A 15,832-nucleotide genomic window follows, 5' to 3' on the forward strand; every position below is an offset into this window, starting at 1 on the left:
CCTTGGCTTATTTGAGAAATGATTATTTTTAGATTTTTATTTTTTAACTAATTGCCACAGTCCACCCATAGATTTAAGGATGGGGTGCAGGGGCTATACCCAAAACTGATCCCACAATTTAAATCATGTGTGTGAATCTGCCCCAGGTGTACATTGTAAGAACTTGGCTGATCGAAGACATATACATGATTCCTAGACCACAGTCTGTTCATAGAGTACTTCATTTGGACCCATGCTTATTAGAGGAATTTTTTTTTTTTTCCTTCAGATGGTCAGACCACAACCTTCTTAGGGCTCAAAAGCATGTTGCCTCTTCATCAGTGTGCCCATGGTTTTGTGCAGGCCCAAGGATCTGCATTCTTCATTTGGAATAGGGAGAACTTTCAAACCATGTCATTCCTACTGCTGCTGTCCTACTCTGCTTTCTGTGGTAATACTTGCCAGAGTGGAGCTGCTTGGATATTATCGGGAACACAGTGCTGCTGGTTCATGGTCATGTGCATGAGCCTTTTGAGCCTCACTTAAACTCACAGCCTGGCCTGGCACATCCCCTCCATAAATCAGGTTATTTACAGGTTTTGTTTTTGTTTTTTAAAGATTTTATTGGGGAAGGGGAACAGGATTTTATTGGGGGAACAGTGTGTACTGCTAGGACTTTTTCTCCAAGTCAAGTTGTTGTCCTTTCAGTCTTAGTTGTGGAGGGTGCAGCTCAGCTACAGGTCCAGTTGCCATTGCTAGTTGCAGGGGGTGCAGCCCACCATCCCCTGTGGGAGTCGAACCAGCAACCTTGTGATTGAGAGGACGCGCTCCAACCAACTGAGCCATCTGGGAGCTCAGCGGCATCTCAGCTCAAGGTGCCGTGTTCAATCTTAGTTGCAGGGGGCGCTGCCCACCATCCCTTGCGGGACTTGAGGAATTGAACTGGCAACCTTGTGGTTGAGAGCCCACTGGCCCATGTGGGAATCGAACCGGCAGCCTTCGGAGTTAGGAGCATGGAGCTCTAACCGCCTGAGCCACCCGGCTGGCCCCTATAGGTTTTTAGAATGGTTGGAGAATTGCATTCATAAGAATCATAGATTTATAAAGTTAGTAACTCATAAAACAGTTGAGAGCGTGGAGTCATCCATCACTCAGTTATCCAATGAGGACCTTCTGGCTAGTAACACTGCATGTCAAAGCTATTTATTACTTGGGGGTTGGTGCTTGTCCTAAAATGTATAGGCACATTCTGAGGTCACTCGTTGGAGCATCTGTCCCCACATTATGGTGTGAATTGATCATGGGCTCTGCCCCCTCACCACCTTTGCCAGCCTGAGTGGATTGTCATGAGCGCTACATAATTTTAGATCTGTGCAAGGTGAATAATTACTAATAAGCAAAGTAATAGAGACTTAGAGTGAATAATCCTGCACTAGCCCTCCGAGAGAAGTAATTTATTTGTTCCAGCCACTTAGAGCCATCACTTGAGAATATTTCCCTCCATTGAAGTCTAAATATCTTTGATGCTGTCTTTGAAAGCTTTACAAAAGCAGTCCTATCTGGCTTCTTGTTGTCTTATTGGTGGTTAGATAATAGTGGTGAATGAAGTGCCCTAACCCTAACTTAACCAAACCCCATTTGCCCTCCTGCTGCAGTAAAGAGCTAAACTGCTGCATCAGAAAGTCAGCCAGTGGCCAGTGGCCAGACTGGTCCCTTTGCCCCCTCAGGCTCTAGAGTCAGAAACCCCAGAGGCAAGACAAGGAGCCGCTGCCGCCGCTGAGTGTGACTGTGGAACACCGTTCCTGTTCCGTGTCACCGGGCATCAGAAGAAAGCACAGGCTCCAAAGCATAGGGTCTGACAGCCCATAGAGATGGCCGGTGGTCTTAGTGAGTGGGGCCTTGGCATCTCCAGGGCCAGCTAGGCCTGGGGGGCTGAGGGACAGTGAGGAGGACCCCGTGTGACAGGAGCAGGGAGCCAGCAGACATGGAAAAAGCAGGCCGGGGCAGGTCCCAGCATCGGCTCCGTTCCCATTTTAGGACCAGTGCTGAAATGTTCACTTGCAAAGGGCATGGGTTATTCTTTCCACCCGCAGAGTTATTTCCAAATGACAATATTTGACATCAAGAAAATAGGAGAGAATGATTTGAGATGGTTCACTTAAATAAGTGGTTTTTAAATCCTGGCTGCACATTAGAATTACACAGGGAGTTGTTTTTAAAAAGTCCTACAGCCCAGAGATTCTGACAGATATTTTCTGGGTGAGCCCTGGGTATTTTTTTTTTTAAACTAGGTAGTATGTTGAAAACCCAATTTCAAGAAACTTGGGTGGTTGGGTTACTATCTGTGCTGTTCTCACCATCATACTGTCACTCCTTTCTGCCCTATGGATACAGCCCGTGTTTCCTCTGAGGACGGGTCTTCCTGACTCAGAGTCGGTGTGGGCTCCTATGCCTACGCTTGTTAGTTTTCAGAGGCAAGTCGGGCTCAGGCAGCTCCGAGGCCACTCACAATTTAAGGAGCCTCCCTTTACTCTGAGTGAGCCTCAGAACACCTCAGAGCACGGGAGTACCTGTTACTATTTCAGACAATGAATTGGTCAGGATTCCTTTTATTTTAACGTTTAAAGGTTTGTAATATCTTGTGCCCTTTCTTCTATTATATCAATTTAAAAATTGGAAAATAATGATAAAAAAAATAATGAAAAAAAGGACGACCTTCTTGTTTTGTTTTAATTCATTTATATATTCAACATTTTTGAAAGGTCAAAACAAGAAGCCCTACCAAGCACAAATCAGGTTCACCCCAGAAAGGAAGAAAGGGCGTTGTTTTCAAGGGCTGTGTCCTTTTACCTGGTGTGGCCTCAAAATCAGAATGCCTCAGCCCCGGGCACTGCCCCCTCACCAGCTTTGCCAGCCTGAGTGAAGCCAAACGGGGAGCAGGTTTTCAAGGCGCTCCTCCCTGGCCCTGGTGTGACCTGCATACGGGACCTGGCTGGGGTCTCCGCCTCTGGAGTGATCCCTGACTGTCCCCTCCCTCCTCCTCGCTACCCTTGAATTCCTGTTAACCTCAGTATTTTAATTCCTTAGGCATTCCAGAAGTGTTCCTTTATGGATGTAAATTCAAACAGTCACGCTGAGCCGTCCCGGGCTGACAGTCACGTTAAAGATACTAGGCCGGGGGCCACAGTCCCACCCAAGGAGAAGAAGGTAACGTGGCAGTTACACATTTGCCACGCGGTCGGACAGCCCTTCTTTCCTTGCTCTGACACTAACACCGCTCCTGCGCTTTTCCTTCTGCACCCTCTCTTTTTTTCTCTTGCCCTTTTTTTACTTTTCTTTTCTTTTTTTTTTTTTTTTTAACTAATGGCGACAGCTTTACATGTACATCAGCGATACCCAGTCAAGGTTTTCAGAGCAGACGCTGTATTCCTGTGCACCGAGGAAAATAGTATGTGCAGAATTTAGGCATTATCTTCACAAACTAAAGAATATACAACTTTCAACATGTTCTAGAATGACTCTTTAAGAAAAAAAAAACTATGCAACCAAGTATGTAGCACTTTTTCTAACTTTTAACATGCCTGCTTTACCAAAAACATAAAAAATAGGTGAAAGCCTTAGATTCCAGGAAGAAAACGCAGGGCAGAGCTGCATACCTGCCACCATGCACAGGTGGTCCCTCATGGGGACATACACATATGTATTCACACGGGTGTTCAGGACGCCAAATAGATTTTCTTCAGTATTATACATTCTCAAAATGTACCTTCCAAGAGAGTAACTTTGGTATAGTTTTAGTGCTGATATTCTTTGTGGCATTTGAATGGCCTCAGAACAGGTGTCCAGTCTCTGAAACAAAGTTCCCTGTCATTATTAAGTACTTCAGAGAAAGGATATGAGCCTGAACGTTCCAACTTCAACATGCTGATATGATTTTTAGATGTAGAGCCATCTTCTCTGAATGAAGCCTCTGTCTAAATTTCAGGATAAAAAGCTTATCATGACCAATTCAAGTCCTAACGTTTTTCAGCAGGAACTTACATTTCAGAATTCAAAGGCTCTAGCTCCCTTACATAAAGTCAAACGTAGTTGCCACAATATAGTCCCATTGCTACTCCACACGCGTCCATCAGTCCAGCTCCGCGGGGGAGCTGTAGAATCACAACACTGAGGTTGTTCTAACACCACCGTTCAAGAGATGCTCTTCTGAGGCTTACAGCTCCCAGCCTGGAGGCCCTGCCAAGGAGGCTGACCTATTCCTCCCTGGCTCACAGCCACCAGAGCCCTTATGTGAAATGCGTCTGCCACATGACTGACATATGAAACCGCTAACCAGGCGACACCGGATCTCTCGGTGCACCAGGCGAGATGACGAGATTATTGTTGATAAATTTTTCTCATGAAGAAAACCTCCTACTAATTTGACGAAGCCATGACATCACATTGGAAATATATTGCTTTTTCAATCTCTGGGATTTCCTTATGTGGCCTGATTAAAACCTGCTCATGGCATATCTGAGTTAAATGACATACTTGGGCCAATGTGACTATTTCTGTCCAAAACATTGGGAACTGGGAACTTCTCAAGGATCACTCTGGAGAGAATCATTGTCTCTTTGTAGAATTTTGCTCATTGACTCAAAAGTTGCATGTGATTTCTTGCCGTGTGATTAGAAATCCATATGCTACCCATCTCATCTCAATCAAGGGTCCATCGGATAGGTAATAAACAGCAGGTCTGTACTGAATACCCAGCCCTGTATGTAATCACAGGTGCTTTTCTGGATAATTACCATATTTTGCCGTGTATAATGAGCTCCCCTGTATAATGTACACCCACATTTTTGGCCCCAAATTTCAGGGGGAAAGTCTTTTGTTTTAATTTTCCAATAATTTTTGTAAAAGTATCAGCTAGGTTGCTAGCTCCCGCCTAAAGATTACGAAGAGCAATGTCGCGCTGCTCACCCTGTGGTGATCGAGTCAGCATCACCTGTCTTATCAAGTCAGTCACTTACTCTGTGGACATACGTCGCTCTTCGTTTCATTTCGTTGAATCGTTGGCTGAAAGCTTTCCTTGCAAGGTCGTCGTAAGTTCAACAAAACCGATTATTGTATTCCAGGATACTATTTTGCGTACAGATATCATTATTGATTTCTAGAGTTATACTTTTCATAAATAAAAGAATTAAAAACATTTATATAGATACAGAAGTAGTACTACCCATGTATAATGCACATCCTTAGTTTTCCCTTACAAATTTGGGCAAAAAAAGTGCACATTCTACACGGCAAAATACAGTATACTCAGTAGATTGGTCTCCTTCATAATATCACTATCAGACTTGTATATGAGTATCGCATACAATATGGGTATTAGACTTTTCCCCACATTTTTGTCATTATTAATCTCTTCTTGGCTCTTCCTTTTCTATAAATCAAATGTTTTCTTAAAATGTTTCCCATATCATCATGAAGCATTAGCCTAGTACTTGACTTTTATGCAATTTTCCTATGGCAGTGTCTCTAATTTTGGTCTATTGTCCATATGCATATTAAGCTTACGTCACCAGTTGTCTTAACAATCCAGACCTTGGGGCCTATACACAGATATTAATGAGGTTTAATTACCTTTCACGAAGTCTTGACTGTCTAAGAAATCATTGTGAGATTACATGACAGTTGTAACCAAGTTACCCTTAATTAAGTTCATGCACTTGCTTTGATACATTCATTCCTTTTTCTAGCCCAGTGATAAAAATGGCAGGTCATGTGATACCTAAACCTGACATCTTTATCTTAGCAATTTTCCATCGGGGTATTCCTGCTACTAGGCCTGTTTTAAAATAAATATCTCACACAGTGGCATTTAAAATATTTAACAATGGGTATGGCATGGCCCTGACCAGTCAGAAGAGATGCCAGGTCTACCCCACCCCCACCCCCGGCAAATGGGGCCAGCAGAACGACGGCTGTACAGGCGTCTTCTTTTGCCTGTACATGTGTAAAATCCAGTTCCTTCTCTGATTCAGGGGTAAATTCTCACTCAAGTCCTAGCATGCTGGCTCCATACTGGGAGTTGAAACCTCAGGCTCAAATGGCATTTACTTTTCTTCTTAAAACCTTTTACTTGGTGTGTTAGTTGTTTAATAATCTATATTTAAAATCCCACAAAAGCTCTTATGTTGTTCGTCTACAGCAGCTGAATCATTACACTTGTTTGGGGGCCTCCCGGGGGTGAGGGGAAGTTAAACAGGTGGTGCTTGGTGGCTAATGCACCTCGTATCTCATGTGATCTTTCCATGTGATTAATAATGACTGTGTTATTTGTGTGTTATTTCTTGAATGTACATCAACATTCTTTCCGTTTTTAACTGGGGCGGTAGGATTGCTCTGGATGGACTGTAGCGGGGCTTAGGTTATTGTGTTTTATTATGTTGTCATCACTTTAACCAAACCGCCTTCTTGGGATTGTGTCCCATCCTGCTAGAATCACCTCTTCCTCTTGGGCTTCTGCAGCAAGAAGAAATGACAGCAGAGCCTTGGAAATGACAAGGCATGTCTAGTGTCCAGTGTTGTGGCAGGGCCCCCGGCGAATAATACAGCCATGTGGGAAAGGTCGTACCTCCTGGTGGAGCCTTCTCCATTCCTGGTCCCCACCGCTGGGCTCTTACATTCTGAATCTCTGTGAGAGCCTTAGAAATGTATCTTTGCTTTGCATCAGAGGCCATACAGAATAAAATCTGAATCATGATATCACAGTCACCATTCTAGCCTCAAATATCTGTTTCATAAATGTTTAGATGATATTTTGCAGCATCATCACACTGAGTTTGGATTTGATCGTCATGGTTATTACTGTGTACCCTGAAAATAAGACCGGGTCTTATATTAATTTTTGCTCCAAAAGACGCATTAGGGCTTATGTTCAGGGGATGTCCTCCTGAAAAATCATGCTGGGGTTTATTTTCTGGTTAGGTCTTATTTTCAGGGAAACACGGTATTAGATTGAAGGCTACTTTGACAGTTTCTTTAGCAAGTTCAAGTACAAACTGCAAGTATATTTCAATCGTTCATTTGACCAGGGAAAAAGAATGTTGGGTTTTTTGTTTTGTTTTGTTTTGTTTTGTCATCTCAAAGTACCATACCCAACCAATGCAGATGTCCTCATAGGATACTTTCCATAAAAAAAACAAAAACAGATAGGATTGAAATAACTGGAAGGGACATGAAAAATCTCTTGGTCTCATTCTTCAGTTTATAAGCAAACAAACGAGGCCCGGAGAAGTGAAATGACCTGCCTAAAGTCGCACAGTTAGGTGGCAGGTCTGGGTTAGAGTCAGAATCTTCTGCCTGCTGAAATATTGTGCTTTCTACAATGCCACACCATTCTTCTGGTTTTAGGTTCTGCTAAGCCCACTGTAGGGTGTTGCAAAGAGGACATGGTCGTATAGAATCGGTCCCTTTATTAACGGCTACCCCACCCCCCAAAATTTGAAATTCTTGAATATTTTGTTAATTAAGACTTTCATCTTGTGCAAACACAGGGCATTTTTGGAAGTTGGCGAACAAAGCAGCCCCAGGTAAACAGCTGTAGGCTTTGGACTGGTGTGTAACAAATGTGCTTGGCCTGCATGTTGTGGAAGTGTAATTAAAGGAACAATTTAGGTATAGTCCACTTTGGGGGGATGTGGTTTTGTGGAGTAACATGTCCTACACTATTCTACCAGAACTTGGAATTTTTCCATGAAGATGTACGGAAATCTGATGTTGAATATGAAAATGGCCCCCAAATGGAATCCCAAAAGGTGAGTTCACCAGATCTGTGTCCCAACTGATAGCATGCAGATTAATTACCTTCCTTTGTAGATCTGTTTCTGATTAACATGTGTGATTTCCCTTCTCCACTCTCCCTCTCAGGTTACCGCAGGGGCTCTAACACCTAGTGACCACCCTAAGTGGGAAAGAGGAATGGAGAATAGTATTTCTGATGCATCAAGAGCATCAGAATATAAAACTGACATCTTAATGAAGGAAAATTCCGTATCCAATAAGAGTTTACTTAGAGACAATAGATACTATTCCCAGAAAAATGTGTCTAAGGCCAGTTCCAGTTTCTCTGGCATTAGTTCATCGGAAGATGAAATAAGTAAAGGGCCTAAAAGCTCAGGATTGCAGTACCCTGTATCTGACACTGAGAATCAGAAAATGAATTATGGAAAGACAAAAGAGACGAGTCAACAAGGACGAGAAAATACAGATAAGTGTCACCTTCCCTCTCCCACTAGATCAACTGAATTGAGTATTTGTGATGTGAAAATTCAGGATCAAGAGTTTCCAGTGACAGACGTGGGCCAAGTTGTGCTAAGACCCAAGGGGCCTCGGCATGCTCATGAGGACAGAGAATCAACCCCAAGTTCTCCCACGGAAGAAAATGCACCCACAGACAACATTGCCTTCATGATTACCAGAACCGCCGTCCAGGTGCTCTCCAGTGGCGAGGTCCGCGATATAGTGAGCAAAAAGGGAGAAGATGTACAGACGGTGAATATTGATGCCAGAAAAGAGATGACTTCCCAGCAAGAGGGAACTGAAAATGAAGAGCCAGTCGTGTGCCTCGACAAGAAACCAGTCATTATTATTTTTGACGAACCCATGGACATCCGATCTGCATATAAGAGACTTTCAACCATTTTTGAGGAATGCGACGAGGAATTGGAGAGAATGATGACCGAGGAAAAGATAGAGGAGGAGGAAGAGGAGGAAAATGGAGATGCTGTCGTCAAGAATAACACTTCCCAAAAGTTTCTTAAGGTTGCCTCAGGCAGCCCCAGATCAGGACTGCAGGCTGAACGTCAGTTACAGCCACACTTTTTCTCCACAGAGAACAAAGTACCAGGAGGACAGGAAATGAATAAAACCGAGCTGACCAAGTGCAGCCAAGCACATTCGCCGAGTCCAGAAAGCAAGTGTGATGTGACAGATGACCAATATGAAAACCCCAAGAAAAAGTTTAAGTTCAGATTCCCTAAAAAGCAACTCGCTGCCCTCACTCAAGCCATTCGTACAGGAACCAAAACAGGGAAGAAGACTTTGCAGGTGGTGGTCTACGAAGAGGAGGAAGAGGATGGCACTTTGAAGCAGCACAAAGAAGCCACGCGATTCGAAATTACTAGGTCTTCTCAACCTGAAGACACCCCCCAAAATATGCTCAAGAGACAAGAGCAGTCCAGTCCAGAGAACACATCTCCCAGTTCAAGAACTGATGAAATTAGAAAAAATACCTACAGAACATTGGACAGTCTGGAGCAGACCATAAAACAGCTTGAAAATACGATCAGTGAAATGAGTCCAAAAGCCCTAGTTGATACCTCATGTTCTTCCAACAGAGATTGTGTTGCAAGCTCATCCCACATACCCCGGGAGGCCTCTCCCCGATCCTTGCTAGTTTTGGAAGAAGCTCCCACTGTCCTAGAATCCCCCTCGTCAATACCTTCAGCTGCACGTAAGGTATCTTGGTCTGATGGAAAAGAAAAGACCCAGCTGCTTTCTTAAATCTGCCATAATCACCATTAGCAAAAGGTGTCTTGTGATTTACTTGCTTCCTTTCAGGTGGCTTGTTTTTTTTTTGTCTGTTCGTCATGGTACCTTTCTCTCACACTTTCTCCCTCCCCTTCAAAACAACAACTAGGTGTCTAACAGCTAATTGATTCTGTTTTTACCTCTGTTGCTGATTGGTGTTGGGTAACCGCAAGGATGCTGGGTCATCTATTTGCCATTGAAATGATTGCTCTGATCGTCACATTAAAATCCGTTTGATCAGTAGTGGAGCAGTTTTTCCTGTTTGATTCTTGGAATTAACCCCAGCGGTGTCTTCTGATGTCCCTCTTCTAGATCTGTCCTGCATGTAGGTCTGTGGCTTCTCACGTTGAGCTTCTCTGTACTAGATGGGGCAGCCTCAGTGATAACCCACTCACCGGCTGCTCCTTCTCTTCCCCTCCCTCTGTTCCTTCCCACAGGGCTCCAGTGGGACCCCACAGACAAGCAGGATGCCAGTCCCCATGAGCTCCAAGAACAGACCCGGAAGCCTGGACAAACCTGGCAAGCAGACCAAACTGCAGGACCCCCGCCAATATCGTCAGGTAGTTTTACCTTAAACCCAATTTTGGATGGACGCTCTTGTGGTTAAGAAGCAAGTCACTGACTTAGTTAATACCAAATATTGTGTTTTCTTTGTAAGCTATGGTTTACGTAGACGTCCTGGATCTGGGGGCATGAAGAAAGTCTAAAAACCTTTGTTGAACTTTCCACCACGCTTTTGCATGCTTGCAATAAAACATCTTTTTCTTTGTGACTCCAAAGTTTAACTGTTAACACAAACTGCCAGAGCAGTTGGCTTTTCTTTGGTGAATGTAGTGGTTCAGCAGAGCACCTTGGGAAACCAAGCCAGACAGACCTGTTGTCGAACTGTCCTGAAAGTCACCCCTACTAACGTATATGTTGATTGCATTGCATTAGAGGCACATTAACTCCCCAACACGATGCCCAACCCCCACCCCAATAATAATAACCCACCCAGACGCATGGCTGACCCAGCACCCAGAAGTGGTCTTCCTTTTTTCCTGTTCTGCACATCCTCTGCTCTGTACTTTGGGGGTTTCCGCCAGGTCCAGTACAGCACAACAAGACTTAGCTCAGGCCTTGAACTCGTTTGGTTTGGTTTGGTTTGGTGTCTTTTATTTAATGTTTCTCAGAAGGGCTGTGTTGCCAGACCCTATGGAATGATCGTGTTACCAGCTTCCTGACAAACTCTCCCGCCATCTTTATTTGCAGGCTAATGGAAGTGCTAAGAAAGCTGGTGGGGACTGTAAGCCTACTTTCCCCTCCTTACCTGCTTCTAAGATTCCAGCCCTTTCTCCCAGCTCTGGGAAAAGCAGTTCTGTGCCCTCTTCTAGTGGTGACAGCTCTAACTTCCCCAACCCAACTGCTTCTAAACCATCGGTTCCTTCTAACCCTCTCAGCCCCCAAACAGGACGATCTGCTCCCTCTGCCTCCCTGATTCCCTCTGTCTCTAATGGCTCCTTAAAGTTTCAGAGCCCCACTCATCCAGGGAAAGGTCACCATCTTTCCTTCTCACTGCAGACTCCAAACGGCCGAGCAGCCCCTCCTTCCTGCTCCTCCTCCCCACCCTCCCCTGCCTCCCCCACTTCACTGAGTCAAGGTGCCAAGAGCATCAGGACCATCCACACTCCTAGCCTCACCAGCTACAAGGCGCAGAATGGAAGTTCAAGCAAAGCCGCCCCTTCCACAGCCAAGGAAACCTCTTAAAAACCAAATCTTATTAGGTTCAAGTTGGAGTTACATTTAAAAATTCAAAAAAAAAAAAATGTTAACAGTCTTCGACAACTGTTTTCACGAGAGAATGTAACATATTGCTGTATTGTTTGAGGCTTAATGCTAAGTATGTGCTAAATACTGGATTAATAGATTTCAGTAAAGCTTGTTTGTTTGTTTTTTACTTTGTTGCTGTTGTAATTACATAGTGTTAACTGTCTATATCCAATCCCTGTTAAATGAAGTAAGCATGTGTTACCGAAAGAGAGAGTATGAGGAGAGAGAAGGGTGTGTGTGAGAGGAAAAAAAAAAATGTATTCAGCATGTAAAACATGTATGATTCCAGAATTTTAGTATGTTTTGTATAAAAATATTTTTCATTACGGAGACTAGAAGTGAACAGAGAAATACACAAGTGTGACTATACAAATTGTAAAACAGATACTATAATATTTCCTTTTATTTTAGTGTTATTTAGCTTTATTACAGATTTCTATTTTTGTCAAAATTTCATGGTTTCTTTCGAGATCTTTTTTGCCAGAACATTTTGATACTATAGCATTGTACATTTGAAAGTAGTGTGCTAGACAACAAGCCAATGAACTTCAAGCCAACACAGGCATATGTAGAAGGCAAGTTATCAAACCAATTGCACTGCCATGAAAATTATGTATAATAATTTGCCAGGCCAAGCAAGCTAGTGTTCTTTTTCTTTTTTTCTTTTTTTCTTTTCTTTCTTTCTTTTTTTTTTTTTTTTTTTTTTAACATATTGGGATTCTCTAGTAGTTTTCTTTGCAGTATCTAACCCCTGTCTTTGTTTTCTGAGACCTGGTAACCCACATTATTACATTGTGGATTTTAAAATGTACACTTCTGTACGGTTCTGTAAACTGATAAACTTTTGTAAATATATAAATAGACATAAAAATACTGTATGTGACAGCACACAGAGTAGTTTTCCCACACCAAAGTTAATTTTTATGCATGCTTTAAAAACATATATTGGGATGGGCAGAAATGGGACTATCCATATCTTTTTAAAAAGCAACAAGTTTGCACAGCTAGAGTGTTTTTGTAAATAAATGTATTTGTATAACACAGTCATGTAATATACAGAACTATAAGCAGAGACTTTGCAAAACTAAATAAAGGGCTGCATGCTTATTATTTTTTGTACCTTGTCACTATAGCTACTTCCTAGTCAAAGGACAAAACATAACTGGTGTGGGCTTTGAGGGCATTATAAATAACATGTAACCAGCCACAAACTGGTTTTCTGAAAGCTCTATTTCTCTGAAAACTCTGGGGTGACTCAATGAGTTCTTGATTAATTCAATGCAAGCATTGTGCCTTCCATTGTAAACTGCTGACTCTCTGTGGCTTATCAAGGTTTGGCTAACAGAAAGCAAACCTGGGTACAGGGTTTCCACCCTCATTTGCCAGAGAGGGCTCTACCTACTTTCTCTTTCCTGTTTAAATTTCCAGTAGAAGTAAAGCAGAAATAAAATGTCTTTATCACTAGGAATTTTTTTTTTTTTTTCGAGTTCTCAATTTAAAAACAAAATACTATTGGTCTAGCTAACATTATACTCCGGTTTCCTTTAAAACAATAAGAATAAAAGTTTGTGAAAAATAATACCAAGGTTATGAATTTACTTCAAGAACAATCTCAGGAATCCATTAATCCTTATTTTTTGCCTCCACAATATTTAACTTGGTGGTTTGTTTTAAAATACAAATATTCTTATTACTTTAGCACCTGGTTATTAGTGTTTGCACTCTTCAGGCTAATTGAGCTGGCATGCTTTCACCAGAAATATTTTATCATATCTCCACTCATTATAGTAATCACGTTTCACGTAGTGCTCAGAAAAGCCGTTATCTTACATCTTTAGGTATAAAAGGCTCCAGCGTTTCAGTCATGTCTCACTATCGACTCAATAACTCCATACATATAATGAGCTAATTCATACCAGTTTGTTGGCTCCTGTGTATGGACAGGCTGAGACTTCTGGGTAAGCAGCTAACCAACAGATTGTGGCTCACGTTTTCACTTTAACTTCAGACTTCCCAGCGCTCTGGCAGGACATACAGGTGATGGTCAATTTCAGCCAGTGTAATCAAGGAAAGAACATGTTCACCAGGTAAGGGAAAACTCAATATAGCCCCTGCCCAAGACCCAGCAAAGTACAGTTTGCCTCCTTAGGAAATAGGAGGGGAGACCATCCTAATTGGAGGAACTGAACCAGGTGTGCACACCTGCCTATGACAACACTTAACAAAAAGCCACCTCATGTCCCTTAACATCTAAGGTGGGTGATGTTAGATAGTATGGGCTGCTGGATTTTCAGACTTCATTAAGGACTCTTAACAGATTCTCACTACATTATCTTTTAAGGTCACCATTAAACTTATCATTGCATCTCAGAATATTCTCAGAAGTAAGCCAGGGGGCTTCTCAGATTTATTCAACAGTCCGTAATTGGTGCTACCTGCTGGTTATGCAGCCTTGAGCATGTCTTGGTTTTCTCATCAGTTAGTGAAGACCAATAATAGAACCTTCCTCATATGACTGATGGAGGGTTAAATGAGATGTATAGAACATCCCTAAGACAGAGCCTAAGACATATATCGAGCACTCCATAAAGGTGGGTTAGGATTGTTGCCGTCATTCTCACTGCTGTGGTGATGATCCTTAAGAGGCTTCCAGTCTAGTGGGAAGGGGGTGGCACAAACACAGGTGGGCAGGGGAGTCAGACAAGGGCGGTCGTTTCATGGAGGTGATGGTGGTGGCCCTTGCAGGTGTAATACAGAACTTTTCATAGTGTTAACAGCATTGAAGCGGCTGCTTTTCTTTTAATGCTGCTTGGGACTGGAATTCTTTCCAAAGTAAAACTTTTACACAGACTTGGAACAAAGCCAGAGCCCTAAAACCACGGCTATAGAAGGGTGGTCCTTTTGTGAGGTTGCTGTTTTCAGGCATGGGAGAAGTTGTACCCAAATCACCCCAACCCAGACCCGTCTGGTGGTGAGAGGGGTAGCCAGTGCCCATCTCTGAGCCAGTGCCAGGGGCAAGACCCATGAGGAAAAGTATCTACATTCACTGGGTACTAAGAGCAGGTTTGCCCACTCTCCCCATCCCGCAGCCAGATTCATGGCAAACCCAGGCCACTTCCTGACTTTCTGTCCTATAATTGAAACTAGTTTCCTCTCCTCTCTGTGGTTCTGTAAACACAAAGGCATTTGACAGCAACCAGGAGTTTTTTGGAGGGAGCAGAGAAATGAAGACTGCTTCTACCGAATATTCAAAAGGTAATTTTGCAAAAGTAACTAGGTGACCTTCTCCAGGCCACCGTGCACAGTCTGATCTACACTCCTGAGGAGATAAGATCCAAAAAATAAAGAAGTGATCACAAGAGCACTTTTGAGGAGAGAATCCCAGGCCCTGCCAGAGCTCTTGGCCATCCAATTCCAGAGCCACCTCAGAGGCAAAGGCTCACCCTGGTAACCTGGAGGCAAGGGCACTACCGGCTTCTACTCCCACCACATCCTGCAATGGCTCCCTCCTCCACGAATGCCTCCATTGCTAACACACTGCATATTTTTCAGTCCCCACCTTTGGCTTTCTTTAAAGGCTTTACCTACTAAGATTCCATATTAAACAAATGAGATTGAGTCCCCTTTCTATTGACAAAGGGCAGTAGGGACCAATCTTGCACCTTGACCAGTCAACACACCTCTGCAGGGGGTAGGAACACAGATAATCCAAAACGTTGGTGAGGGCAGTCCTGCCATTCTTTCTGGCGAAGGCAGTAGTATACAGATCAGACCAAAAATTATAGACATATTAGAGATCTAAGTGTCTCTGGTCCTGCTCCCCGCACAAGAACGCAGGATATGGTGGGGCCAAAAAGGAACACCCACAGAGCCACAGATAGAGGGGCACTATATTCTCACTGGCAGCTGGGTTGGAGATAAAGGAAACAGGAGACACACAATCTGCCATCCGCTTCTCTGCCAACCAACCTACCTGCCGGTGTAGCCACAGCAGTTATATCAGTGGCTAATGGGTAACCGGTAATTGCTAATGGCCAACTAGTTATAGCTGATGGCCATCTAATAACCGAGTCAGCACCGTTCCACATGAGGCCAAGAGCGTGGAAACCGCTCTCCTGGCTCTGTCCCCACACTAAGTTTCTTTAGATTTACAAGCAAGGCAAAGGTTCGTCTCTGACCTGCCTGTGTCCTTTTTGGGTGTCTTTCCCCCTTTCTGAGTTTGTGTTCTCTGCACTATGGGCACCAGTGTGTGAGTCTGCGGCCTCAACGCCTCTTTCTTCCACATCCCTGGTCTCCTCTCAGCCAGGAAAGTGTCTTGCAGGCATGGTCCCTCCTCTTTCTGAAGCACAGGGCCTTCTCCACCGCCTGTACCTTGAAAAGTCCTTTTTGTCCTGACATCAGCTCCTGTAAACCAAGCCAAGAGGGAGTATTTTACTCGCAAGAAAGAGTTCACTCACCTGGAAAT

General features: G+C 43.4%; 1 protein-coding gene across 24 annotated transcripts in view; it reads left to right on the forward strand.

Annotated features, from left to right (window-relative positions):
* The window catches only part of KIAA1217 (KIAA1217 ortholog), a 749,802-nt gene extending 736,971 nt beyond the window's left edge, over positions 1-12,831 (forward strand). For 14 of the 24 annotated variants that reach the window (XM_074324916.1, XM_074324914.1, XM_074324912.1 and 11 more), the window contains 6 exons: positions 3,067-3,186; positions 7,524-7,559; positions 7,707-7,784; positions 7,897-9,486; positions 9,996-10,118; positions 10,810-12,831. In XM_074324916.1, coding sequence (XP_074181017.1) covers positions 3,067-3,186; positions 7,524-7,559; positions 7,707-7,784; positions 7,897-9,486; positions 9,996-10,118; positions 10,810-11,304 — 2,442 coding nt within the window. In that variant the 3' untranslated portion in view covers positions 11,305-12,831. The remainder of the gene's footprint in view (positions 1-3,066; positions 3,187-7,523; positions 7,560-7,706; positions 7,785-7,896; positions 9,487-9,995; positions 10,119-10,809) is intronic. The other 10 variants (XM_074324913.1, XM_019754177.2, XM_019754182.2 and 7 more) reach the window with 4 other exon arrangements.
* Positions 12,832-15,832: the final 3,001 nt, after the last annotated feature.

The sequence above is a fragment of the Rhinolophus sinicus genome, linkage group LG02 (genome assembly GCF_036562045.2).
Source record: "Rhinolophus sinicus isolate RSC01 linkage group LG02, ASM3656204v1, whole genome shotgun sequence".
Classification (NCBI taxonomy): Eukaryota; Metazoa; Chordata; class Mammalia; order Chiroptera; family Rhinolophidae; genus Rhinolophus; species Rhinolophus sinicus.